This window comes from Lynx rufus, unplaced genomic scaffold (assembly GCF_022079265.1).
Source record: "Lynx rufus isolate CCGP_SWC_20201006 ecotype Redwood Valley unplaced genomic scaffold, mLynRuf1.p SCAF_1, whole genome shotgun sequence".
NCBI lineage: Eukaryota > Metazoa > Chordata > Mammalia > Carnivora > Felidae > Lynx > Lynx rufus.
This window is the reverse complement of record NW_025814823.1, coordinates 205,747,903-205,775,366: the sequence shown is the minus strand read 5'-3', so window position 1 is coordinate 205,775,366 and position 27,464 is coordinate 205,747,903. Positions and strand designations below refer to the sequence as shown.

The following is a 27,464-nucleotide window of genomic DNA, read 5'->3' as shown; positions in this document are numbered from 1 at the left end:
AAAGTAGAAATTAGACTTGTTGACGAAGTACTTTGAAACTCACACATGAGAGGGTGAACTTCACACACTATGAGCGCTTTGAGGGTGTTGAGGTGTATGGCAATAGAACTTCTTGTAAATGCAAAATTTTGGTACCACTGGACGCGAGATGGTTAAAGTACATTAATACGGGCTAGCCAAAGCAGATCAGAAAGAAATAAAACAAACTCAGGAGCTAAAATTAAGATTTGGAAAAGCGACACTCCAACACCTAGACTGGAAACACACACTAGCGCTGGGAGCTCCCCTCCCAGATGCACAATAACCTCTCCTCTCAAAGACTTAGATGTGCTACAAGGGGGCTGTCAGGCTTTACCATTTCTGACTAGGAGATTATAGTCATTTGATTTTAGGCAACGCTCTCGCTACAAAGGCCAAAATCGGACAGGGGCCAGAAACAGAAGAGCAAGGCCAGTCAACCACCACCAGCCAGTCGCTGCCACGCTCTCCCCCCAGCGCCCCCTCAGAGAAAGCTGGCTTCCTATTGGACCAACCTGAGGGTGTGGGCCGCTCCCGATTGGTTTAGAGGAGGGGGCGGGAGAGAGGCGTGCCCTGATGTCATGCCAGCCCCTAAAGTATCCCTACCGCTCAGGATTGTGGGAAGGAGAGGAAGTAACCGGAGACGAAAAAAATATAAACCGCAGCAATCTTCACGGGCCTGGACCGGCCCTGTTGCCGAGCTGGGGTTCCCTCCCACCAACCGGGTGCGCTCCGCCCTTACGCCCCGCCCAAGCCGGGGAATCAGGTGACCGCGGCCCGGCAAAGTCACGTGGCTGGGGCGCGCCCGCCCGTCGTGGCCATGGCGGCCGCAGGTTCCAGTGTGGTAAGGCGAGTGGAAGAGCTCGGGGACCTGGCTCAGGCTCACATACAGCAGCTTAGCGAAGCCGCCGGCGAAGATGGTGAGGGAGCGGAGGAGAGTGGGGCGGGCGGGCTGGCCGTAGTTCATAGCTGGCACTCGACCGCGGTACGGGCTGGAGGCTGCGGCCTGTGCTCGGTGTAGATCCCAGGCCAGAGCTACCGAAGGTGTTGCACTTGTGACCCTCTCTGCACCGTCGATTGTCCACCTCCAGAAACTCACGTTGCCTTAAGCCTAGGCATTTGCGTCTACACTGCGTTTTTCATAACCCATGAAAACCGCTTACATGTCAGTCAAATCAGTGCTGCTCGTCTTTATGCCTATAGCGATTGGTAAAAGAGTAGAATCTGGATAAAAGTACAAAAGTTTAAATGAGTAGTTAAAGCTGACTGATAGTACGCTGATAAGTAATGATTGGGGTGCAGTAAAGATAGCTAGGCATGTGTAACAGTTAAACTTTTTAATTGCTGCCTTGTAAATTTTCGTCTTCTGTTTTGGATTCTAAATCCAACTGTAAACAATACAGAAGAGCTTTGCATTCGTATAGTTTGGACGATTCTTTTCTATACATCGCCTCAGTTCTCACCACGGCTCTGTTAGTGTTAGAACACTTGTTTGGAAAGGTCCAAGTGTTTTCCTTAGGAAAGACTGGCTTAGAGAATTACTGCGACTTTTAAGTTTAATTGTCTTATTACATCTCAGCTCCCTATAGGTTCTACATTATTTTATTTTTGAGTTTTGAGCATTTAGTAATACAGATAGGCTTTTAAATTCTGGTGGTCTGACTCATTGTCATCAGACTTATAGGAAAATAGTAGTGGAACATTTTGCCAGATTATTGATTGTTGGTGAATTTATTGAATAGGATCCACAATGAAATGGCTCAAGTTCAATGAAGCTTATTTGCTTGATTATCTTTTCTTAGAGTATGTTTTTCAAAATCCACAGACCACCCTGAAGCAGACTTCTTTTTTGGTTTGTGGTAAGTGAATCCCAGGATTCACATGAATAGTTTATCCACTGTAGTGGCTATTACCTGGAAGTGTATCCAGATTACCTCTAAATAAGCTATACAGTGATCTTCACCCCACACCAGCTCCACTTAAACCAGACTAAAGAGATCAAAGAATGTTTTTTATTCACTTATCACTGAGCCCAAAAGTCATTCTCATTTTTCCATGGAAGAGTTCTTTACTCCAGACTAGAATAAGGGGTGGAAGTAAAAGTAAAGTGGTGGGGCACAGAAGTGGCTTAGCTGGTTAATCATCCTACTTTGGCTCAGGTCATGATCTCATGGTTGGTGGGTTCGAGACACCATTGGGCTCTCCACTCTCAGCAAGGGGCCCGCTTCAGATCCTTTGTCTCCCTTTCTCTCTCTGCTCCTTCCCCTGGTCACTCTCTCTGTCTCTCCAAAATAAATAAACATCAAAAAAATTTAAAAGGTAAAGTGATGTATGTCCTTGTTGAGAGACATTATTTGATTTTTTAATTTTTAAAGATTTTAGTTTTAAGTAATCTCTGCACCCAGCATGGGGCTCAAATTTACAATCCCAAGATAAAGAGTCATATGCTTCACCCACTAAACTAGCCAGGCACCCCTTTTTGGGAGACTTTAAAGTTGTGAAGGTTTACTAAAAGTAAAATAATAGTGATCTTTGTTATGAGCTATTAATGAGTATTAATGGCAACATTTTCTTATTTTATGAAGTTAAATTAAAACATGGTTGCAGATGTTTGAACTGAACTTGGCATTCTTTTCCACACAACAAAAATAATATTCACTCAAAATGTGTCCTTTCCTGTAACAGCTACATATTTGTATTACATTATAGGAATTGATAGTTTTCTGTTTTCTACTTCAAATGAGATGAGATGCAACTAGACATTATTCTAAGATTGCTCTCCTTTTTATTTCTGGTCAATTTTTGTTCTTTATTTCTCATTGTACAAGCACAATATGTTCAGTATATAGAAATATGCCATGAGAGGGACTTTTTCCAGAGGTTATGTAAGAGTCACTTGTCTTTGCCTTGCCAGTTGTCACTTTGAATGGTTCTAGTAAAAATATTATATTTTATAAAAGTTTGCTAAAATGTGAGCCATTATCCCCTCTCCCCTGTACTTAGGAATTCATGTGAGATACTCCTTCAGTAATGGTTTAGTGAATTCAGTACAAGTCTTTACGTTTAAAATAATCTTGCAAATTAAGAAGAAAATGTCAACTCAGTTTCTAAAGCACATATAGAGTGCCGTGTTCCATTCACAGTGGAATTTTTTTTCCCACCAGGTTGGGAGATGCTACTTCTGGGCTGAGAGATTGGAAGGCAGTGCTAAAGAAGTAGCTTTCAAAGCAAAAAAATAGTGGATCTTAAATCAATCAGAATCTGGTTTAGATACAGGCTAGTCCTCACTTGGAAAAACTTAAGGTCATCGTATGGTTGCCAACAGACATAATGAAGCTGGTGTTGCTTTCACTCCAATACTAAACAACTTACTATTTGTATAAGTGCTAAAGCTGGATCAGATGGGCCTGCAGTAAGTTCTACATTTTCTGTCTGTTGGCTAGTGTTGGAAAGGATACATATTTCTGAAGGGAAGCACAGAAGGGGCAAATTCAGGGACTTTGAAGTCTTGATGGTAGGCATGTCTAAATTTGACTACATGAGATGGTGCAGAAGGGTAGATAAATAGCACCTTGGTATGGACACTTGGCAGGTTAGGGAGGAAAAATCTGTGAGAAAAAAGTGAAACCATGAAAACAAAGGGAATATGATACTGGAGACAGGGAAGAAATTAGACAACATAGGGGCGCCTGGGTGGCTCAGTTGGTTAAGCATCCGACTCTTGGTTTCCGCTCGGGTCATAATCTCATGGTTTGAGTTCGAGCCCCTCATTGGGCTCCAAGCTGACAGTGTGGAGCCTGCTTGGGATTCTCTGTCTCCCTCTCTCTGCCTCCCCCCCCACTTGCGCTATCTCTGTCTCTCTCAAAATAAATAAGGAAACTTAAAAAAAATTAAAAAAAAAAGAAATTAGACAATGTAGAGGGGAGAGAGGGTGAATTGTTTTTAGAGGGCATATTAGAATACTCCTTTCTTTGGGGCGCCTGGGTGGCGCAGTCGGTTAAGCGTCCGACTTCAGCCAGGTCACGATCTCGCGGTCCGGGAGTTCGAGCCCCGCGTCAGGCTCTGGGCTGATGGCTCAGAGCCTGGAGCCTGTTTCCGATTCTGTGTCTCCCTCTCTCTCTGCTCCTCCCCCGTTCATGCTCTGTCTCTCTCTGTCCCAAAAATAAATAAACGTTGAAAAAAAAAAATTTAAAAAAATAAAAAAAAAAGAATACTCCTTTCTTTGAAAGAATTAGGTAATTTGTTCCACTTACAGGTTTTTAAAGGAATAAAATATGCAGATGGATTATGTAATTTTTTAGATTATGTAATTTTAATTATAACAGCTATTTACATACATAAATACATAAACAGGATAAAGTTAAAATTGCTCAGAGCTTACGTTTTTGGCGCACTTGATTTAATCAGTCATGTTCTTTTAGGAAATACATTTATGAAATTATAAGTTTTTAGTGGAAGCCCTTTCTGTAGATTTATGTATATTGTTTGTACTATTCGAATACAAGTTTTCAATTTATTATTTAAATAATTTGAGTATGTCAACATCATAAAAGCAGCACTATGAAAATGAACATACAAATTGCATTTAAGAAATGGCAACTGAACCTGGAGAAGTTCAGTCTAGCTATTGAGAATAAATTACTGTGATGAATTTAAGTAGGATTAGGCATTATGATGTACTTCATGGTTTACATAAGATATTACTACCATGCTGCGTCTTCATGCTGTAACATAATATGATTTCAGATACACCATTTTTTTTTGTTTAAAGAACACCTTGAAACTATATGAAATTCATGTTTTTATCTCTTACAGATCACTTTTTAATTCGGGCTTCTGCAGCTCTAGAAAAATTGAAACTTCTGTGTGGAGAAGACAAAGAATGTTCAAACCCATCAAATCTTCTAGAACTTTACACACAGGTACTGAAACAGATGTGGTTTCTGAGATGATATGGGGACAGATTGCCTATATAAGATGATTGAATCTGACTCCAAAGTTTAGGTGTAGTGAAACCAATTTATTCTCTATTTAAAGTGTTTGATTTTTGGGGCACCTGGCTGGCTCAGTTGGTAGAGCATGCCACCCCTAATCTTGAAGTTGTAAGTTTGAGCCCCACATTGGGTGTACAGATTGCTTAAAAATAAAATCTTAAAATAAAAAAAAAAAAAGTGTTAGGGTACCTGGGTGGCTTAGTTGGTTAAGGGTACAACTCTTGGTTTCAGCTCTCAGGTCACGATCTCACATTTTGTGGGATTGAGCCCCACATGGGGCTCTATGCTGACAGTGGGGAGCCTGCCTTGGATTCTCTCTCTGTCCCTCTTTATCTGCCCCACCCCCACTCACATGCTTATGCTTGCTCGCCCTCACTCTCAAAATTAAATAAACCTAAAAAAAAAAATAAAGTGTTTAATTTTGGTCAGAAAAACCCCTTTATGTATAAAACATATAGACTTGAAACTTTGAAACTATAGAAAGAAGATTTATTATTTAATGTATTGTTAAGGAAAAAAATCTTGTAGATAGCAGAATTGCTTCCCTTTATATTTCATTAAGCAAAACACTCGTACATGCAATTTCCAAGGTTTTGAAAGTTATTCAGAGGGAATAAAGGTCTCTGTAAGGTCCCTGATTATTTTTTTTCCCTGAAATTCATCTTTTTTTGGGATCCTCCACATGACTCTCCTGCTATTGTCATGCAACTGTATAAAATTTTTCTGCACCCCAGTCTCCCCCCTGCTGCTTTTTTTTTTTTTTTTTAACTTTCCTTTCAAATTCAGGTCTCTGTGTGGGGAAGACCTAGTTTGGTTTTCTCAAACACTGCTGAGGCAAGTTGACATTAAGAAACATAATTTCATTATAGTAACTAACGTTCTTATAGCACTTTATAGTTGACAGAGTGCCTTATATGCTTTACTTGATAATGAAGACGAAGTGGTTATGAAGAGTAGAGTAAACATAGTTAAGCTTTCAAAGTACACATGTATAGCATTTAGGGGCCTGGCACTCTACTTCTTATTGGGAGGTACATAAAGCTGGTTTCCGCCTTCAGATAGCATGGTTGACTGAACCTATAACGACTACTCATAAAACCCAAAGGGCTGCTGTTATTTGGCAGAGCTCTGCCTGGCTTTCTTTCCCTTTGGAAGACTCCCTGCTTGTTTCATTTCTTTCAGTGAGAAAGTTGTAAACATTTTTTTTCTCTTCAGATTTTTATTTAAATTCTAGTTACTTCACATACAGTGTAATAACTGGTTTCAGGAGTAGAATTCAGTGATTCATCCCTTACAACACCCAGTGCTCATCATAACAAGTGACCTCCTGAATACCCATCACCCATCTAGCCCATCCCCCACTCACCTCCCTCCATCAACCCTGTTTGTTCTCTTTCACAGCCTCTTGTGCGTTGTTACCCTTTCTGTTTTCGGTGTTTCCCCACCTCCCCTATGTTCATCTCTTTTGTTTCTTAATTCCACATATGAGTAAAATCATATGGTGTTATTCTTTCTCTGGCTGACCTATTTTGCTTAGCATAATATACTTTAGTTCCATCCGTGTTGTTGCAAATAGCAAGATTTCATTCTTTTTGATCACCGAGTAATATTCCATGTACGCACACATACACACACACACAGAGACATGTACCACATCTTCTTTATCCATTCTCAGTTGATGGACATTTGGGCTCTTTCCATACTTTGGGTATAGTTGATAATGCTGCTATAAATATCGGGGAGCATGTGCCTCTTTGATTCTATATTTTTGTATCCTTTGGGTAAATACCTAGTAGTGCAGTTGCTGGATCGTGGGGTAGTTCTAGTTTTAATTTTTTGAGGGACCTCCGAACTGTTTTCCAGAGTGGCTACACCAGTTTGCATTCCTACCAACAGGGTAAGAGGGTTCCCCTTTCTCCGTATCCCTGCCAATATCTGTTGTTTCTTGTATTATTAATTTGGTATCTTATCATGATTTTGATTGATATTTCCCTAATGATGAGTGATGAAGAGCATCTTTTCATGTGTCTGTTAGCCATCTGTATGTCTTCTATGAAAATATGTTCATGTCTTTTGCCCATTTCTTCACTGGATTATTTGTTTTTTGGGTGTTGAGTTTGATAAGTTCTTTATATATTGTGAGTACTAACCTGTTATCAGATATGCCATTTGCAAATATCTTCTCCTATTATATAGGCTGCCTTTTAGTTTTGTTGACTATTTCCTTTGCTGTGCAGAAGCTTTTTATCTTAATGAACTACTAATTTATTTTTTCTTGTTTTCGTTGCCCTCAGTGATGTGTCTGGTAAGAAATTGCTCCAGCCTGGGTCAGAGAGGTTGCTGCCTGTGTTCTCCTCTAGAATTTTGATGGTTTTCTCTCTCATATTTAAGTCTTTTATAAATTTGAATTTTTGCATATGGTGTCAGAAAGGGGTGCAAATTCAATTTTCTACATGTTGCTGTCCAGTTTTCCCAACATTTTTGTTGAAGAGTCTGCCTTTTTTCCATCAGGTATTCTTTCCTTCTTTGTTGAGGATTACTTGACCATGTAGTTGTAGATCCATTTCTGGACTTTCTGTTCTGTTCCATTGATCTGTGTGTCTGTTTTTGTGCCAGTACCATACTGTCTTGATGACTACAGTTTTGTAATATAGCTTAAAGTCCGGAACTATGATGCTTCCAGCTTTGCTTTTCTTTTTTATGATTGCTTTGGCCATTTGGAGTCTTTTGTCGTTCCATACAAATTTTAGGATTGTTCTAACTCTGTGGTATTTTGATAGAGATTGCATTAAATGTGTACATTGCTTTGGGTAGTATGGACATTTTAACAGTGTTCTTCCAATCCATGAACATGGAATATTTTCCTTTTTGCAGTGGGTCGGGGGGGGGGGTCCTCTTCAATTTCCTTCGTAAGTGTTACACAGTTTTACTGTTACACAGTTTTACTGGTTAGGTTTGTTCCTAGGTATCTTATGATTTTTGGTGCATTTGTAAATGGGATTGATTCCTTGACTTTTCTTTCTGCTGCTTCATTATTGGTATATAGAAATGCAACAGATTTCTGTACATTGACTTTATATCCTGAGACTTTGCTGAATTCATGTATTCTAGCAATATTTTGGTGGAATCTTTGGGTTTTCTACATAGAGTAACATGCTGTCTGTAAATAGTGAAAGTTTGACTTCTTTCTTGCCGATTTGGATGCCTTTTATTTCTTTTTGTTGTCTGATTGCTGAGGCTAAGACTTCCAGTATTATGACAAATAGTAATGGTGACAGTGGGCATCTGTCTTGTTCCTGACCATACAGGAAAAGCTCTCAGTTTTTCCCCATTTGAGGATGATATTAGCTGTGAGTCTTTTGTATATGGCCTTTATGATGTTGAGGTATGTTCCATTTATTCCTACTTGTTGAGGGTTTTTATCAAGAATGGATGCTGTATTTTGTCAAATGCTTTTCTGCATCTATTAAGAGGTATCATACAGTTTTTATCCTTTCTTTTATTAATGTGGGGTATCATATTGAATGATTTGCGGATACCAAACAAGCTCTGTAGCCCAGGAATAAATCCCACTTTATTGTGGTGAATAATTCTTTTCATGTACTGTTGAATTCTATTTGCTAGTATCTTATTGAGAATTATTGCATCCATGCTTATCAGGGATATTGACCTGTAATTTTCCTTTTTATTGGGTCTTTGTCTGGCTTTGGAGTCAAGGTAATGCTAGCTGCATAGAAGGAGTTTGGAACTTTTCCTTCCATTGCTATTTGTTGGAACAGGTTAAGAAGAATAGGTAGTAACTCTTTAAATATCTGGTACAATTCCTCTGGGAAGCCATCTGGCCCTGTACTTTTATTGGGAGATCCTTCCTTCTTTCCTTCTTTCCTTCCTTCCTTCCTTCCTTTCGAGAGCATGGATGGTTGACACGGGCAGGGTGGGGGGGAGAGAGAGACAGAGAGAGAGAGAGGGAGAATCTTAAGCAAGCTTGATATTCATGATGTTCAGTGTGGAGTCCGACATGGGGCTCAATCCCACAACCCTGGGATCATGACCTGAGTTGAAATCAAGAGTTGGACGCTCAACAGACTGAGCCACCCAGCGCCCCTATTGGGAGATTTTTTTTTTTTTTAAGTTTATTTATTTATTTTGAGAGAGAGAGCTAGCAGGGGATGGACAGACAGAATCTCACATAGGATCTGCTCTGTCAGCGTGGGGCTTGAACCCACAAACCATGAGATCATGACAGAGCTGAAATCAAGAGTCCGATGCTTAAACGACTGAGCAATCCATGCGCCCCAGGAGATTTTTGATTACTGATCAATTTCTTTGCTGGTTATGGGTTTGTTCAAATTTTCTATTTCTTCCTGTTTCAGTTTTGGTAGTTTTTATGTTTCTAGGAATGTGTCCATTTCTTCCAGATTACCGAGTTAATTGACATAATTTTTCCTAATACTCTCTTACGGTTATTTGTATTTCTGTGGTGTTGGTTATGATCTCTCCTCTTTCATTCCTGATTTTATTTATCTAGGTTCTTTCTCTTTTCTTTTTGATAAGTCTGGCTAGGGGGTTATCAATTTTATTAATACATTCAAAGAATCAGCTCTTAGTTTCGTTGATCTGTTCTACTGGGTTTTGTTTGTTTGTTTCTACTTCATTTATTTCTGCTCTAGTCTTTATTATTTCCCTTCTTCTGCTGGCTTTAGGCTTTATTTTCTGTTCTTTTTTAGCTTCTTTACATGTAAGGTTAGGTTGTGTCTTTGAGACTTTTCTTGCTTCTTGAGGTAGGCCTGTATTGAATATACTTCCCTCTTAGGACTGCCTTTGCTGCGTCCCAAAGGTTTTGGACTGTCATGTTTATATTTTCATTTGCTTCCATGTACTTCTTAATTTCTTCTTTAATTTTCTGATTTACCCATTCATTCTTCAGTAGGATGTTCTTTAACCTCCATGTATCTATGGTCTTTCCAAATATTTTCTTGTGGTTGACTTCAGGTTTCATAGCTTTGTGGTTTGAAAATATGCATGGAATGATCTAGATCTTTTTGTGTTTGTTGAGGGCTGATTTGTGACCCAGTATGTTTGTTGCACTGGTTCTCACTACTTGCCCATGTAGAGATGCATATGCAAGGTGCAGGGGGCAGGGCTTAGTGTAAGCACCCGGTCTCCACTTGGTGGTGCTCTTTAGCTCACTGAGGTTGCTGAGTACTGATGGGCGGCAGCGGGGGGGGGGGGGGGGGGGGGGGGGGAGTGCAAAATGGCTTCGCCTGGCTCTCCCATCCCCAAGGAAGGGAGCTTGTGCCTGCCACTTTTCATGTAGTCCTCACAGAAAATCACTTCTCTTGTGTCCCTGGCTTTCATCAAATCCCTGTCTTCATGCTGTCTGTGTCTGAGCTGTTTTTTCTCAGGTGTGTGGCTTGATTTCTAAACTCCGAATTTTAGGGATTTGTGCAGTAGGGCCCTGTGCTGATCCTCTGGGGGAGGGTCTCGCCAAGCTGTTGCCCCTTGCCAACTGTTCCAGGAAAGTGTTTGCAGGACCACGCAGTGGTTTTGAGTTCATGGCAAAGTGGAGCAGAAAACTGGCGTCAAGACTCGCTGTCCTCAGTCAGTGTCCCTGCTCCTATGCCTGGGAATCGTGTAGCACGTTAGCACCACCCTTTCTTCTGTCCCCTAGAAGGCCTTGCTTCCACTCCCAAGTGCACTCCAAGCAGGGGATCTATTTCTCCCCCAGCAACCAGAGAATCCTCAGACCACACTGTCTTCTGCAGGGTCTCCACCCTCCTTTCCCACGGGAATACTGCTAAGCCAGGCACGACCTTGGTAGTGGTGGACTTCTAAAACTTGTTGCACTCCACTCCTTATAATACTTTGCAGTAGTCTTTTTTTTAACAGGGCTCCCTCTCCTCTGGAGCACCCTCAGTTCTTATCTCCCCCAAATCAACTCTCTGCAGATTCTACCCTCCACAATTTTACTTGTAGTGTTATTTTTTCAGTCAGTTGATTTCTTGGGTGTTCAGAATGACTGGATATTTATCTAGCTGTGTTCAAGGGAAGAGGGAAGCTTCCCCCATCCCTCCATCTTAATTAACTTCTACCCTCCAAACATTTGAATTTATTTCTAAAGATAAGATGAAAGACCTAGAGATACAGATTTGAATTCCCCAGGCCCCCTTAGACCCTAATTATGGTTCTGAATCAAAGTTACTATCCATAGGATAATGATTTGCTCTTCCTGACTTAGGCCTTCAACACAAGAACACTTAGCACTTAAGTAGCCCTGTATAATTAATATTCTGTGTGTTGTACATATCTTAATTCATTCTATCCTCAAAGCAAGGAACTTTGAAAAGCAGTTTCTTTATTTTACCAATAAAATTGACTGTCCTTGGTTAGTTGGGTGATTAGTGGAAGAACTCAGTTTCCTTAGTCTTAGTCCAGTAGATTAAAAAAAAGAGGGAAAAGGTTGTGTAGTTTTAAGGTACTTGAACAGAGCATCTTATATTTAGGAATGCTAGGGATTTAGTGTTTAAATTGCATAATGTTGGCTATATACTGCCTTTATTGGGTGGCAGAATACATATTCCCCAAATGCTAGGTCTGCATTTGAAGAAACAAACTATTTGAAGATTCAATATATAAAACTAGAGGTAGTGATCTTAAATTGATATAGCAGGCATTTAGAAAATGTTCAAGAAGTATGTATGTGTAAATTGCAAGGAACATAATATATTTTTCGTAATTAATGTCATATATGATTAGCTTAAAGTCTTCTTTATTTACTTTTTTTGAGAGAAGCAAGTTTATCATTAATTCAATATTTTACTAAAATACCTATGAGGTTTCCTATGAAGCCCATCAGAGACTATGTGTGCAGCTAGACATTTTTCCCACTTTTCAAATTTAATTGTCTAATAAAGCATCTGTATATGTAAGGTTAAAATGTAAGTTATTCACATTTCAATCATTAATGGATACTTTTGTTTGTTTTACTGCAGGCCATTTTGGACATGACATATTTTGAGGAGAACAAACTAGTAGATGAAGATTTTCCTGAGGACTCTTCACAGAAAGTAAAAGAGCTGATCAGTTTTCTTTCAGAACCAGAAATTTTAATTAAAGAAAATAATATGCATCCAAAAGTAAGTTTTGTACTCCTGTGAATTATGGTGGAATGCTGTCTCTTCCTCTTCTGCTCTTTAGAGTTTGTCATTTCTTCTTCTGGAATGTGTCTTTGTCTCTGTTTAAAATGAAGATTAAAGGAGGGATGTATGAGACTTTAACACCTCAGACCAACATCACAACTAAAGTATCACATATATGTTTCAGAATATTTGCATGATGGAATTGTATTGGAATTACTGGTGCCTGATCATTTTCTAAACACAGATATTTGCTATTTCTGCTCCCTTTACTTCTGCAGATTGAAGGTCCTGAGGGATCTAATTAACACATCTCTTGTCCTTTTTACAGTCTTTTTCCTCCTGGGCATTTGCTGCTTTTCTTCCTATTGATCACCCCATCCCTCTGAGGCCCTCAGAGCCTGGCTCTTGTTCTTCCCCAAACATCTGCCCTTTCTCCCATCCTGGAAAGATACACCCTCACCAAGGATATCTTAATCCTCTGATTTTCTCTATTCTGTCTGCTTGACAACCTGTTCACATGCTTTTTATTGTCATCTCTATTTAGATGATTCCAAGATTTTTGTCTAGCCCTGGCTATTCTTGCAAGCAAATAATTTATTATGTTTAACTGCCTGCTAGCTCTCTTTACCCAGATTTTTTTTTTTTCTCTATGTGTTTATCAGGGGATGTTAACTGTGGGAACAAATAATCCCAAGTTTTAAATGATACAACACAGTAAAAGTTTGATATATTAAAACCTTATATATATATATTTTTTCATTATTCTAACAGTACTACAAGTGTCATCTTGTTTCAAGTAACAGATTTCTAAAAAGTTACCCTTTTTTAACACTTATTTTTTATTGAACTGTTGTTGACCTACAATGTTACATTAGTTTCAAGTGTATGGTATAGTGATTCAACAATTTCGTATGTTACGCTATGTTCATAAGTGTAGCTACATCTTCCAAGGCAATTACAATACCATCGTACCCATTTTCCCTGATTTACTCATTCCATAACTGGGAGCCTGTATATCCCACTCCTCTCCTCCACCTGTTTTGCCCATTCCTCTGGCAACCATCAGTTTGTTCTCTGTATTTATGAGTCTGATTCTGCTTTTTGTTTGTTTATCCATTTGTTTTGTTTTTTAGATTTCACACGTAAGTGAAATCACGTGGTATTTGTCTTTCTCTGTCTGATTTATTTTTCCTAGCACAATACCATGTAGGTCTATCTACGTTATCACAAATGGCAAGATCTTTTCTTTTTTACGGCTGAATAATAACCCTTTGTATTTACCACATCTTTTTTATCCATTTATCTATTAATGGACATTTGAGTTATTTCCATATCTTGGCTATTATAAATAATGCTGCAATAAACGTAGGAGTGCATATATTTTTTTAAATTAGTCTTTTTGTTTTGGATAAATACCCAGTAGTGAAATTACTTGATCATACAGTAATTCTATTTTTAATTGTTGAGGAACATTCATACTGTTTTCTCAGTGGCTGCACCAATTTACATTCCTACCAGTAGCATACAAGGGTTCCTTTTTCTCCACATCCTTACCAACACTTATTATTTCTTGTCCTTTTGATTCTAGCCATTCTGACAGGTGCAAGGTGATATCTCATTGTGATTTTGATTTGCATTTCCCTGATAATTAGTAATGTTGAGCATCTTTTCATGTGTCCGTTGGCCATTTCTATATATCTTCGTTTGAAAAATGTCTATTCACGTCCTCTGTTTGCTTTTTGATTGGATTATTTGGGTTTTTTTGGTGTTAAGCTATATAGATTCTTTATATGTTTTGGATATTAACCCCTTATCAGGTATATCATTATGTTATTTGCAAACATCTTCCATTCAGTAGGTTGCATTTTCATTTGTTGATGGTTTCCTTTGCTGTGCAGAAGCTTTTTGTTTTGATGTAGTCTCAGTAGTTTATTTCTTTTGTTTCCTTTGCCTCAAGAAAAATACCTAAAAAAATATTGCTAAGGCCAATATCAAAGAAATTACTGCCTATGTTTTCTTCTAGGCGTTTTGTGGTTTCAAGTCTTACGTTTAGGTCTTTATTTTATTTTGAGTTTATTTTTGTGTATGGTGTAAGAAAGTAATCCAGTTTCATTCTTTTTCATGTAGCTGTCCAGTGTTCCCAGCATGATTTATTGAATGAAAAGTTATCTTTTTAATCAGATTATGGAATACTTATATTTCAGATATATTAGAAATGGCTACTAAAATACTTAAATATTATTTTCTAAAAAATTGTAAATTGGAGTAGTTATTTTCACGTAGCAATAGATTTCTAAACTTATAATTGATTCAAACAAAGTAAGGCATTCATGAATAATAAGTAATCAAGTAAAGGGCAAATTTTGTGAAATGAAAGTGTTTTGAATTGCTCAATATTTTGGAATTTAATTTTTATTTTTACAGATGTGAGGTTTCTTTTTTTAGCTAAGTCTTTGTTGTATTTCAGCCCTGCGATTTGCTTGGGGATGAACTTCTGGAATGCCTCTCTTGGAGAAGAGGTGCTCTACTCTATATGTATTGTCATTCTCTGACCAAAAGGAGAGAGTGGCTCACAAGAAAATCCAGTTTGCTTAAAAAGGTAAAAAGGTGTTCCTTATACATTTTAGATTGTTGACTTTACAGGTTTCAAAAAGCTGTCATTGGTGTAGTACGAAGAGTAGTGGAATCAAAGGGTCTGGGTTTGCACTCCAGGTTTCAACTTACTAGCTATGTATTCTTAAGCATATGGGAATTATTGTGAAGATTAAATAAGATAACATGTGAAAGCCTTTGTAAACTGGGAAGTTTACGTGCTGTTTTTAAGTTTGGGATTTTTTTTTTTTAAATAGAATATAGACTGTCTGTATTAATTTCTAAGCATATTTATGGCCTGAAGGAAACAAACTTGGCTGTGACCCTCTCTCTGTCAGCAGATAACTCATAAAGAACCTCGTGACCCTACTGTAGAACACTGTAGCCCTCTGATTCGTCTTGACTCTTCTGACCAAATCTGTAAATCCAAAGAACCTGTCTTACATTGTTTTACTAAGAATTCAAACTTGAGTTGGTTGTATACATAGTTTATGAGGGCCTAGAAATGAGAGGTTACCCTTGATGTAAAATTTTGTTCATAGTATTTCTTAAATTATAACAAGCACATGTTTTAATAAATTGTTTTTGAACAATTGTTATTTTATCTTTTTCTTCCTCTGTTAACATCTTTGACAAATATATTACTGAGTCATGTGTTCTTGGTTAGTTCTTTCTTTTTTTATCTCCCATACTCTTTTGCTAATTGGAGCATTTGGAAGGTTGTATTTATAAAAGTTTTGGGATGGGGTGGGTCCTTCTACCATTGTGATATAATAACCACAAGATACATTTACAAACTAGTCAATTTTCTCTTAAGTAAAGAATGGGGGGAAATTAACGTTTGAGGTTTCTACAGTTCTTCATATAATACTTATAATTCTTTGGCTTTGATTTTCATTTAGTATCTTATTGATGGAATCAGTTACTTGCTACAGATGCTAAATTACCGGTGTCCTATCCAGTTAAATGAAGGAGTTTCTTTCCAAGACTTAGACACAGCTAAATTACTGAGTGAAGGTAATGTGATCTCTTTTTGCAGTTTCCTGTTTTAAAGGTTTTTTTTTTCTTAATTTTTACGTTTACTAGACTTTACTCTGATTTAAATGAATTTCAAGGTACATTATATACCAAAAAATAATAAAAGGGCTTTTAAATATCTTCTCACGTAAAAAATAAAAAATACTGCTATTCCCTTTATAGTAACTTTGAAAGAATTATATATCATGCTGCTTTTATTTCGTATCCCCAATTAGCCCAATTAGGCACTAGATTCGGCTACTTGAAACAGACTGGAAATAACTTTTTTTAAGTTTATTTATTTTGAGAGAGAGATAGAGAGAGCCATGCACGCAGCTGGGGAGGGGCAGAGAGAATGGGAGAGAGAGAATCTTAAGCAGACTCTGCACTGTCAGCATAGAGCCCGACTTGGGCCTCGAACTCACAAACCTTGAAATCATGACCTGAGCCTAAATCAAGAGTTGGATCCTATCCGACTGAGCCACCCAGGTGCCACGGAAGTAACTGTTAAACAAGTAGAAATTTACTGCTCTTTCACATAAAAATGGTCTTACGGGGCACATGGGTGGCTTAGTGAGTTGAACATCCGACTTCTGCTCAGGTCATGATCTCGCGGTTCCTGGGTTCAAGCCCCATGTCGGGTTCTGTGCTGACAGCTCAACTTGGAGCCTGGAGCCTGCGTCAGATTCTGTGTGTCTCTCTCTCTGTCTCTGCCCTTCCCTCACTTGTACTCTCTCTCAAAAATAAACAAACACTGAGAAAAAAAAACAACAACCAAAACCAGAGCTGATTATGGTGATTCCTATCAGGATCCTACCTTTTTCCTCCATCATCTTCAGAACTACAGCCTTACAGCTTCAGAGGGAAGCATTTATACAGAATACATGTAAATAGTACTTCCCAGAGTTGTGCAACATGCACCTCTATGGAAGATATTGCATTCTCAGTGTCTCAACATGCTTCTGGAGGTCTTTTCGTCTCACCTGTTTCAGTCTATAGGAATGGCAAAAAGATGTTTCTTTCAGTCAACACTGCTCCTTTGGAATAACCTTCTTAGAAGTTCCTAACACTTACAACTTCCACCTACATTTCACTGGCAATAATTTAATCACATGGCTTCAAACAGGTACAAGGGAACCTGGGATTACAGTATAGCCCTTCACCTGATACATTGCCATCCCAAGTAAAATTGTCTCTTATCTAAGAAAGAAGGGAAGAATAAATACTAGGTGGCAAATGTTAGTTCCTGTCATATCTATCCACCTGAAAATATTAGGAACTGGATATAGAGCATCTTTTGGGTTTTAGACTGAGGTGTGGGAGGGAAGAACCACTTATTTTTGCCATCTCTTTATAAGTGGAGGAACTGATGTCATGATAAGCCAGAAGATGTGTTGAAGGTCACATAGCTGGCAAGTGACATTAGATTATATGTGTAAACTTTCTTTTTACTTCATCTGAAATTTTGGTGGGGAGAAATCAAATACGGAGAAGAAGAAAACTTAGGGAAAATTCTATATTTCAATTTTATAAGTATATTTTAATTATCCTTTTTTCTTTGTTAGCTTTTGTAGGTTTTTCCATTTTATTTGAAAACACTGCTTAGAAAAAGCAGCATGATTTAAGCTACTGAAAGTTGTTATTTTCAGTTAATTCAGGCACGTAGCTGTCCTAAAAATTGCAAATACCAAATGCTCCTCCAGTGGGCCTGTTTTGACAAACATGGGGTTTTGGTTTATTTGTAGGAAGTATTTCTTGCGGATAACTAGTAAACTGATTAGCTGCATTGACAGTGGCCTTTCTAAAATCTCCTCACCCACCAATATGGATTGATGTAAAAGAAAAAGTAGGGATGGGCACGAAAGCCTATTTAGAACCAAAGAAAGTAGCAAGAGTCACCAATTTCTCTTATTCTCTCATTTCTAGTCATAGGGTAGTATACTCTTACAGCCTGGATTTTTCTCTTCAGGATGTTTGTGGTACTGGTGTCTTCTCTTAAATCATAATTTGATTGCATTAGCCCCTAGCTTCCACTGCTTCTTCCACAGGAGAATCAAAAGGGACAGATAGGATCTCTTTTTTCCAGGAAAAAAAAAAAAGAAAACAACATCCACTCCATAGCACTTTTGCCACAGGGCTAGGTTCCTCTTCTGGTGTTGGCTTCTTGTTCTCATCTAAAGCAGTTTGTTCCTCCCTACTTCATCTCTCTCAAGATGTAGGTTAGGAGCCAGGAAGCCTACCTGGCTGAATTACTCCTGATACCCCATCAGAGAGGTTCTAATTATTGTTTTTTTCTTCACTTAAAACATTTATTCAAAAATGAAAACAATGTAAGTGTTTTGACATGATAGTTTTTGTATACTTAAATCTGTATTTTTTATACATAGTATGGTTTTGAAAATTAGTTCTTAGTATTCTGTAAGTGTGAAAATTTTATTTTAGATTTAGGAAGGATCTTAGAGATTTTATTTTATTTATTTATTTATTTTAATTTTTTAATGTTTATTTATTTTTGAGACAGAGAGAGACAAAGCACGAGCAGGGTAGGGACAGAGAGAGAGGGAGACACAGAATCCAAAGTGGGCTCCAGGCTCTGAGCTGTCAGCACAGGGCCTGATGCAGGGCTTGAACTCATGGACTGGGAGATCATGATGTGAGCTGAAGTCAGATGCTTAACCGACTAGCCACCCAGGGGCTATTTAGTTATTTATTTATTTTAAATTAAAAAAATTTGCATCCAAATTGGTTAGCATATGGTGCAACAGTGATTTCAGGAGTAGATTCCTTAGTGCCCCTTACCCATTTAGCTCATCCCCCCCTCCCACAACCCCTCCAGTAACCCTCAGTTTGTTCTCCGTATTTATGAGTCTCTTCTGTTTTGTCCCCCTCCCTGTTTTTATATTATTTTTGTTTCCCTTCCCTTATGTTCATCTGTTTTGTCTCTTAAAGTCCTCATATGAGTGAAGTCATATGATTTTTCTTTCTCTGACTAATTTCGCTTAGCATAATACCCTTTAGTTCCATCCATGTAGTTACAATGGCAAGATTTCATTCTTTTTGATTGCCGAGTAATACTCCATTGTATATATATACCACATCTTCTTTATCCATTCATCCATTGATGGACATTTGGGCTCTTTCCATACTTTGGCTATTGTGGATAGTGCTGCTATAAACATGGAGATGCATGTGTCCCTTCAAAACAGCACACCTGTGTCCCGTGCATAAATGCCTAGTAGTGCAATTGCTGGGTTGTAGGGTAGTTCTATTTTTAGTTTTTTGAGGAACCTCCATACTGTTTTCCAGAGTGGCTGCACCAGCTTGCATTCCCATCTAATTATTTTTTAATATTTTATTAGCCAATATTAAACATAATTCTGAATAATCCTTAATATTAATTTTAAAAGTTCTACATGAATTCAAAATATTTTTGTGGCCAGATCTTAGTGATAATTTACCCAACTTTAGAACTTAAGAACACAGTGACCTAAATGATTCTTTAAAAAAAATCTCTGACAAACTGTTTTTTGGGGGGTTGGAAGTGATGGACCTCTTTTATAGGTAAAATAGAGATAGAAATGCCAATTAAATGAGGATTATATTAGTGATCATTTGGCTTTTCTAGTGTAACTGAAATGAGAAGGAAAAACGCTTAATGACATAAAAGGAATTTATTAGAGTTTTAATAACCAAGGTTTCTTTTTAAATATTTAAATTCTAATCTCTCAACCTAAATGATTTTCCCAGGAATATTTAGTGACATTCATTTGCTGGCTATGATGTACAGCGGAGAAATGTGTTACTGGGGATTGAAGCATTGTGCAGATCAACAGCCAGAAAATCATGAAGTGGATAGTGGTGTTTCCGGAGCAAGCTACACGACACAGAAAGAACCCTTGGATTTCCGAGAAGTAGGAGAAAAAATTTTGAAAAAGTATGTATCTGTGTGCGAAGGACCCCTGAAAGAACAAGAATGGAATACAGCAAATGCAAAACAAATTTTAAACTTCTTTCAGCATCATACCAACCAGTAAGTTCAGCTATTCTTTTTGAAACAGAAGAACAAAACAACCCGTGAAATGGAAAAAGTTCCAGAAAAGAAGACATATTGACACTGAGCTTAAGAATGTTACACTATGTAAAGATAACCAGCAGGGTTACCTATTTTTAAATGCCATCGCCATCTTTCATTACATGTTTTTAAATCTATGAAGGAACAATTCTTTAATTTCTAAGATGGCATGTAATTTTAATTCAGCCATCCTGTAACTAATACTAAGTAGTAATCCAGTTTAGCTTTTTAGAATTTTTTTATTACTTTAGGTTTCTTTTTTTAAGATTGTGACATAAAATTGACCACTTTAAATATCTTCAGATTATTTTTAGGTCTATCTTGAAGCTACGCTTCAGCGATTAAAATCAAGTCACCTCATTGCTTTAGATGGATAAAAAATGGGCAAAATAGAAGATTGTGACTAGTATTTAGACTCCCATTTCCAGAATAAGATAAATAATGCAATGCCACAAGAGAATTGTTTGATTTTTTTTCACCATGTATTACTAATAGAATTTAAAATTTTTATGCTATTGGGCATTATATAACCATTTTCAAATGATTTTCCTGTTTTGTTAAAAGAAAATGGATGGCTTATCAAATGAGTAATGAAGATGAAACCAATTTAGGTTAGTCCATCATTAGCTCATATGTGTTTAGAGCACACCTTTTTGGATGTATTGAAATTTTAATATTTTTATCTTTAATAATAGAGATGGCCAGAGAACCTAACTTTCTATCTTGCTTACAGTATTTCTGTCTACCTCAACTCCTCTTGTCATCTTGGGATGATCTGTCTAATACCTTGCTGATATCCTTGACTTCTGTGCCAGTGACTTCATCACATTCCAGGAACTTACTCCCATGGCTACACCTTGAATGAAAATCACCATCTTGTGTTCTCTTTCTGAAATCTTAAATTGCAATAACCGATAACAATTCCTATCTTTCCAGCTTTTTCACTTCCTCATTTTTGTTGATTTTTCTTTCCCTGTATTTCTATTCTTTTTTTTTTAATTTTTTTTTAACATTTATTTATTTTTGAGACAGAGAGAGACAGAGCATGAACGGGGGAGGGGCAGAGAGAGAGGGAGACACAGAATCAGAAGCAGGCTCCAGGCTCTGAGCCATCAGCCCAGAGCCAGACGTGGGGCTCGAACCCATGGACCCCGAGATCGTGACCTGAGCTGAAGTCGGACGCTTAACCGACTGAGCCACCCAGGTGCCCCCCCTGTATTTCTATTCTATCTCTAGCTTCTTTACAGCCTTCTCCTCTTGACTGTTCCTCTTTCTCCTAAACCATCAGCCCGTTTCAGATTTTCTTCCTTTCCTCCAGCTTCAGCTTTATAAGGATCACCAGTTGAAGTGCTCTCCACAGCCCCTTCAAGTCCGTTGTCCTCTTGTCCTTCAGTGTAACCATTCTGCACATCTCACCATTGAATTTATCCTGTCACCCACCTTTTCTGGAATGCTGTGTCTCATGTGAAGTTCATGTAACCCTTCAAGGTGTAATCCCTATGAGTGTCTCACCTTCGACTTTAGAAGAGCCCTCAGTATAAACCTCTTGTTTGTTCCTGCTGTGGCTCCTCTCCTTTTCTCTTGGTGGCTAATCTAAACCTCACTACTTTTTTCATGTCCTCTATCTCCTCCCTTAGCATATGGCGCTTGGTCCGCTCTTACAGAAAATTCAGACTATGAGGAGTTTAATTTCTATTTCCCAGCTTTGCTGTACTCATTTTCCCCATTTTTAGAAGAAAAGAGGTCACCTGCTTCCTGTCTAAAGCTGATCTCCACCTCTCCTCATTTCCCCTGGAGCTTTTTTTTTTCTGCTTGCCCCTTAGATATTGCTCTTCCCTGAAGGTCTGTTTTCTTTTTCCCCTCCCCCCCCCTTTCCTTCTCTCCCTCCCTCCCAATCTCGCTCTCGCTCTCGCTCTTTTTTTTTTTTTTTTTAACTTTAAATACTCTTAGGTGATGTCATTCATAGCCCTGGCTGCTTGTGACAGCTATAATGTTAGGCTGACTTCTAGACTTGCAACTCAAATCCCAGCTTCTCCTGCTCTCTGAGCCTTCTTTCTAACTGCCTATTAAATATCTTCACTCACACAATTTTGGTAATTCAGTATGTCCAAACAACTAACCCTCATCTTTTGTTTAAAATCCTTTTTGGTTCATGTTTTTTCTTTCTTTCTTTTTTTTTTTTCTTTTTTTGGTCTTTCACAGAGCAAGGCAACAAAGAATGCCACAATCTAGTTTCTGTCTACTTTCCCAGTTTTCTCTCTGCAGCGCATCCCATGTTATCATGTTCTAGTTCAGTGTTCCTCAGCATTTACAACCCAGGCTGCTTTTTGATAAACATTCTGATAGAACATCTTGGTATAAGGAAAATCTCTCCCTATCCCTGCCCCTGTCTCCTTGCTTATCCTTACGCAACAGAGATTTTTATTTAATAGCTTTTTAACCAGTTTTACTACAAAAATACCTTTGTGCTTTCTAAGTATAAAAATTTAGATCATTTTTAGTATGGTTTTAGAACCACACGCCCGCTTACCCCCACCTTTTGAAGCATGATGATCAATTGCAAATACTTCAGTTCCTTTCCCATTGGGCTCCCCTCAGTACTCTGCAGATCTCATTACTTCTGCCGGGAATACTTTGCCCTTCTTTGTGGCCAGGTGAATACTTACTTGTGCTTTAGGACTCAGCTCCAGTGATACTGGATCCATAAGGTTTTTTCAGCCCTTTTCAGTCAAATGTTCCTTTGCTTCTGCTCCCTTAATGTTCCTTCCCATGTTATCAAACAGGTAACACTGCTTTATAGTTCTTTTCCTTATGCGTTGGTGAACTCCATATTTAAAAAATGTATCTTCATACATTGTGCTTAATGAATGGTAGGCCCTTAGTAATGTTTTTTGGTTTTGTTTTGTGGGGTTTTTTGCCTTTTTTTTTTTTTTTAATTAATAAGAGACACGGTTCTTAAGTGCCGAACTCTGCACAAAAGGGTTGCTGCTATTGGATTCCAAACTGCCATGCCCTCTACACCAGTGGTTAATAAGGCAAATAAGAAATTAGTTCTCAGAGAAGTAAAGTATTATGTAGATTTGGAACCTGAGAAAACCATAACTTTCTCTTCAGAAATGGGAACTTCCATTTTGCCTTTACGACCCTTGGGAACCACTTGGGTCTCTCACTGGCTGGTGTAGTTATGAGGGTGCTACTGGGTGCTTTTTGTACAACTTTTCCATCCCCCACATAATTGGAGAATGATCTGTAGACCATAACGCTTACAGTGCTTTTTACTTGGGTGTATTACAAAACAATGAACAACAGATTTTTGTATGTGTGTGTTAAACCTAAGTAAATTTTATTTCATTTAAGTGAAGTATCTTCAAGATAACAAACACTCTACATCAGCAAGGCACTATAATTCCCTCATCAACAATTATTATGTGCCTACTACATGTCAGGTTTCATCTTAGGCATTGATGATATAGCTTTGTAAAACATCATTTTTGGGGGTTTATATTCCAGTGGAGGAAGTTAACACATTTTAAGAAATACATGTATCGTGTATTAAGTGGTTAGTGCTATGAAGAATAAAGCAGGGTAAAGGGCTTGTGTGACTCTGGAGAGGAGTGCTATTTTATGTATGGTGGTTGGGAAGGCGTGCCTATCTACTTTAGCATTAGCGTCTTCAAATTCTCTCCCTTTGGTTAAATGCCTTGCTGCACATTCAGTACATTCATAAAGTTTCTTTCTTATGGAAGTTCTGATACAGAATTAAGGAACGAGTCAGTCACTACGTAAGACCTTTTTCCTTTGATTACATTTAAGACGTTTTCCAGTGTGGGCTTTACTAATGAGTGAGTGAGAACCTAAAGGCCTTGTTGTGTTATTACATGGGGGGTTTCTCTCCATTTTGAGTTCTCTGATTGTTACTAAAACTGTTAAAGGATTTTTTTTTTTATAATCCTTAAATTTGTGTGTTTCTTTTGCAGTGTGAATTTTTTTATGTTAAGTAGTTAAGTTTCAAAGTAAGCTTTGAAACTTAAAGGCCTATCTGCTTTGTGGCATTTATAGGGTTCCTGGCTATTATGAATTGTTTGATGCTGATTAAGTTTCAAATCATGACAAGACTTTCCCTCATACCTTTGCATACAGTAGAGTGAAGTGAGTGAGGGTTGTGGCTAAAACTCCACAATAAAATTACATTCCTATCTTTACCCTCCCACTGTGGGTTCTGTGATGTTCATTGAAGTGGGAACTGTATCTAAACGTATTCTCAGCTTCATTTTAATGGCATTCTTAAAAACACACAACTGGATAACATGCTAGTTTTGGATGGCTTGGCACTTTTCTCTTGCCACCTACGAGGGCTCCTTTTTTGGCTCTAATAAGGATACCTTATCTGCAACAGAATCCAGGATTCTGTAGTTCTCTAGTGTCACTTCCTTGTATTATTTTTAACACAGTATGAGATAACATGTTAGGAAGTATTTTATTAAAATGCATTTACTGTATCCATAAATAAGTATGTGATATGTATTCATGCTGAAGTTCTTTATTGTTTTTTGTTCTCTTACTTGTAGTGAAGATTTCCAAGTAAAATGTTTTGGAGCATATAAATTTTTTTTAATAAACCCATATTCCCATATTTGTATCTTGGTCTTTATTTTCTTTTATATCTGAGTGTTGTATCAGAATGAAAACTTTCATTGTCTCAGTTTACTTTGACATCTGAACATTATTTCTTATGGTTCTAATAAATGTCATACAGTATAGTATATTGGTTAGGAATATGGGCTCTGGAGCCAGAGATCTGAGGTTAAATATTAGCCCTGTCGTGTCCTAGCTTTGTGGCTTCACATAAATTACTTAAACTTTCTGTACCTTAATATCCTATTATTTAACAAAGGAGCACTATTAGTACCTATATCACAGGTTATTGGAGATTAAATAAATTAATGTTCGAAGTTGCTTAGTTTAATGCTTAGCACATCCTAAGAGCTCAAAAGACTAGTTTTTATTATTTTCTTTAAGTCTAGTTTTGTGTATCAGTTCATCATGCTGAAAATATACTTATCAGCCAGGATAATTGAATGACAAACTCTTGTTCTGGCCAGTGAGCACTCACTCACTGCCTTGTCAGTTCAAGTGGTGCTGACCTTTCTAAATGGAAAGCAAGTTTCAGAGAAGAAATTACTGGCTAGATAGACATTTCAAATGTTTGTTTTAGATATGGCTAGAAGGAAACCTACAGTTTTCAGAAATTTTTCAGCCCCAGTCTCACAATGTATATATATATCCCTGTATACCAACATCAACATTTACCTATCAGCTTGATTGACTTGGCTCCTAGTACCTTTAGGTCACACTGAACTGACTAAGTCAGAGGCATTTAATGAAATATTAGTCATCTAATATCCTGTTTAAAAAACAGATTAAGCTGGGAAATCCACATGATTGAATGGTACGTAGCTATAAGAAGCAAAAGCAAATACTTCTGTATAATGCTATGGAGTCATCTTAAGTGAAAAACAAGGTGGAAAAGAGTATATAGTACTATTTAAGAAAGGGAATAAATATGTGTGTATAACCTTGTTTGCTTATATACATATATATACACATTTTATTTAAAAATTAAAAAAAAAAAAAAGGTATTTCTGGTGGGAGGTATGGAGAGAGGTACCAGATGGAGGGGACCAGGATGGAAGCTAGACTTCTCTGAATATACCTTAAGTTTTGTACATTTGACTTTGGAGCATGTACTACATTTTTACAAAGCAAGATTACATCAAAATTAAAAGCAACTCCTAAAATTCCAAAGCAAAATACAACAAATGAGCTGTATTGTGCTTCAAGTTGGTGGCTTAACTACACAGGAATATTTCAATTATTTTTAAAGAACAATAATTTGCATTCCCCTAGTGGATATCCCCAAGGGCTGTGAAGAAATCAAACTCCTCAGTAATTATAGTATTAATAACTGCTGATATCATTAGAAATGTGGATTTTCAGTGTAAGGGAAAAGAGACTAAATTGGAATCAAAGAAGGTAAGTAAAAATTCTGTAATTCTGAAGTTGAATAGAAATTAACAGCATGAACTCTTATTTTCTCTACATAAAGACCACCAAATAATGTCCAAATACCATTTCCCATTAAAATGAACCAGGGCTCTGGGGCACCTGGGTGGCTCTGTTGGTTAAGCATCTGACTTTTGTTTTCAGCTCAGGTAATGATCTCACAGTTTGTGAGTTTGAGCCCCTTGGGATTCAATCTCTCCCTCTCTCTCTCTGCCTCCCCCCCAACCCCATATATAACCAAACTTAAAAAAAAAAAAAAAAGAACCACAGCTCCCTGGAGATACGGCTGAGTCTTTATCATAGGCAGGACAATCAAATGGTTGATGAGAGACAACTTTTATTTAATCATCTAATCAAAGAGATCATAAAATTAGAATAGTAATACTTTAAAACTTGTAAACAATAATCATTGATAACACCTAAATCCTTGAGATGAAAAGCTTATGAGGAACTTGATAATAAATGGATCAGAATTTAGAAACCATTGATCAGTTTGAACATTAGAAAGTGAGAATGACAATTTGAGTACACAATACCACTTAGAAATATTCTACAAAACCTATCTAAATTTGATCATGCCTTCCAAGAAAGTCCAGAATGTGGTCCTGAAGCCCAGAAAGACCAACCTAGTTTCTTTAACAGTTGCCAGGAAAAATAAAGGAGAGGGAACCTATAGAATGAACAAGTTTTAGGAACATGTCTACCAAATGTAACATGTGGATCTTGTTTGGGTCATGATTTTAAAAAGCTAATTGCAAAATATAAAATAAGTATATATATTTGAGGCAGGTGAGGAAGTTAAGCCCTGCCCAAGTATTTGGTGATTTTAAAGAAAGTTAGGTGATAATGGTACAGTAATAATGGTACAATGTTTCTTAAAAGTTACCTTAATTTTTAGAGACATATACTGAGATATTTAGGGATGAAATGATATATCTGGGATTTGCTTAAGAATAATCTCGATTTGGGGATGTGTGCGTTGGGTGGAGACGGTGATGGAGCAAGATAAACTGGTAACTTGAACCAGCTAGTGGACACATGGGATTACATTAACTGTAATAATTTTCACAATTAAAAAATTATAATCCATGGGGTGCCTGCGTGGCTCAGTCAGTTGAGCGTCCGGCTTCAGCTCAGGTTATGATCTCACTGTTAGTGGGTTCAAGCCCAGGTTATGATCTCACTGTTAGTGGGTTCGAGCCCAGGTTATGAACTCACTGTTAGTGGGTTCGAGCCCTGCGTTGGGCTCTGTGCTGACAGCTCAGAGCCTGGGACCTGCTTTGGATTCTGTCTCCCTCTCTCTCTGGTCCTCCCCCACTCACGCTCTGTCCTAGAGTCTTAAAATTATGTATTTATTACTTTAGATTGAAATAATCCTTTAAGGAACCGAGATCTAGCTTTTGAGCAAAGTATTTTTTGGATTAGATTGAAGTAATCTATTTGAAAATGAATGACACAGTAGTATTTGTGTCCTTATCAATAGAGACCATAGTCAGTTCAATATAATAGGTTACCCTTGTTGAAAAGAAAACCACAGGCCCCAGATGGAATCTCTTATTTTAAGGGCCC

General features: G+C 37.7%; 1 protein-coding gene across 1 annotated transcript; it reads left to right on the top strand.

Moving 5' to 3' along the window:
• The first annotated feature begins 662 nt into the window (after positions 1 to 662).
• Positions 663 to 20,803, top strand: RIMOC1 (RAB7A interacting MON1-CCZ1 complex subunit 1). The gene is made up of 6 exons (XM_047093112.1): positions 663 to 938; positions 4,834 to 4,940; positions 12,005 to 12,148; positions 14,619 to 14,750; positions 15,646 to 15,760; positions 19,508 to 20,803. The coding sequence occupies exons 1-6, from the start codon at positions 839 to 841 to the stop codon at positions 19,792 to 19,794; spliced, it is 885 nt and encodes a 294-aa protein (XP_046949068.1). The 5' UTR covers positions 663 to 838; the 3' UTR covers positions 19,795 to 20,803.
• Positions 20,804 to 27,464: the final 6,661 nt, after the last annotated feature.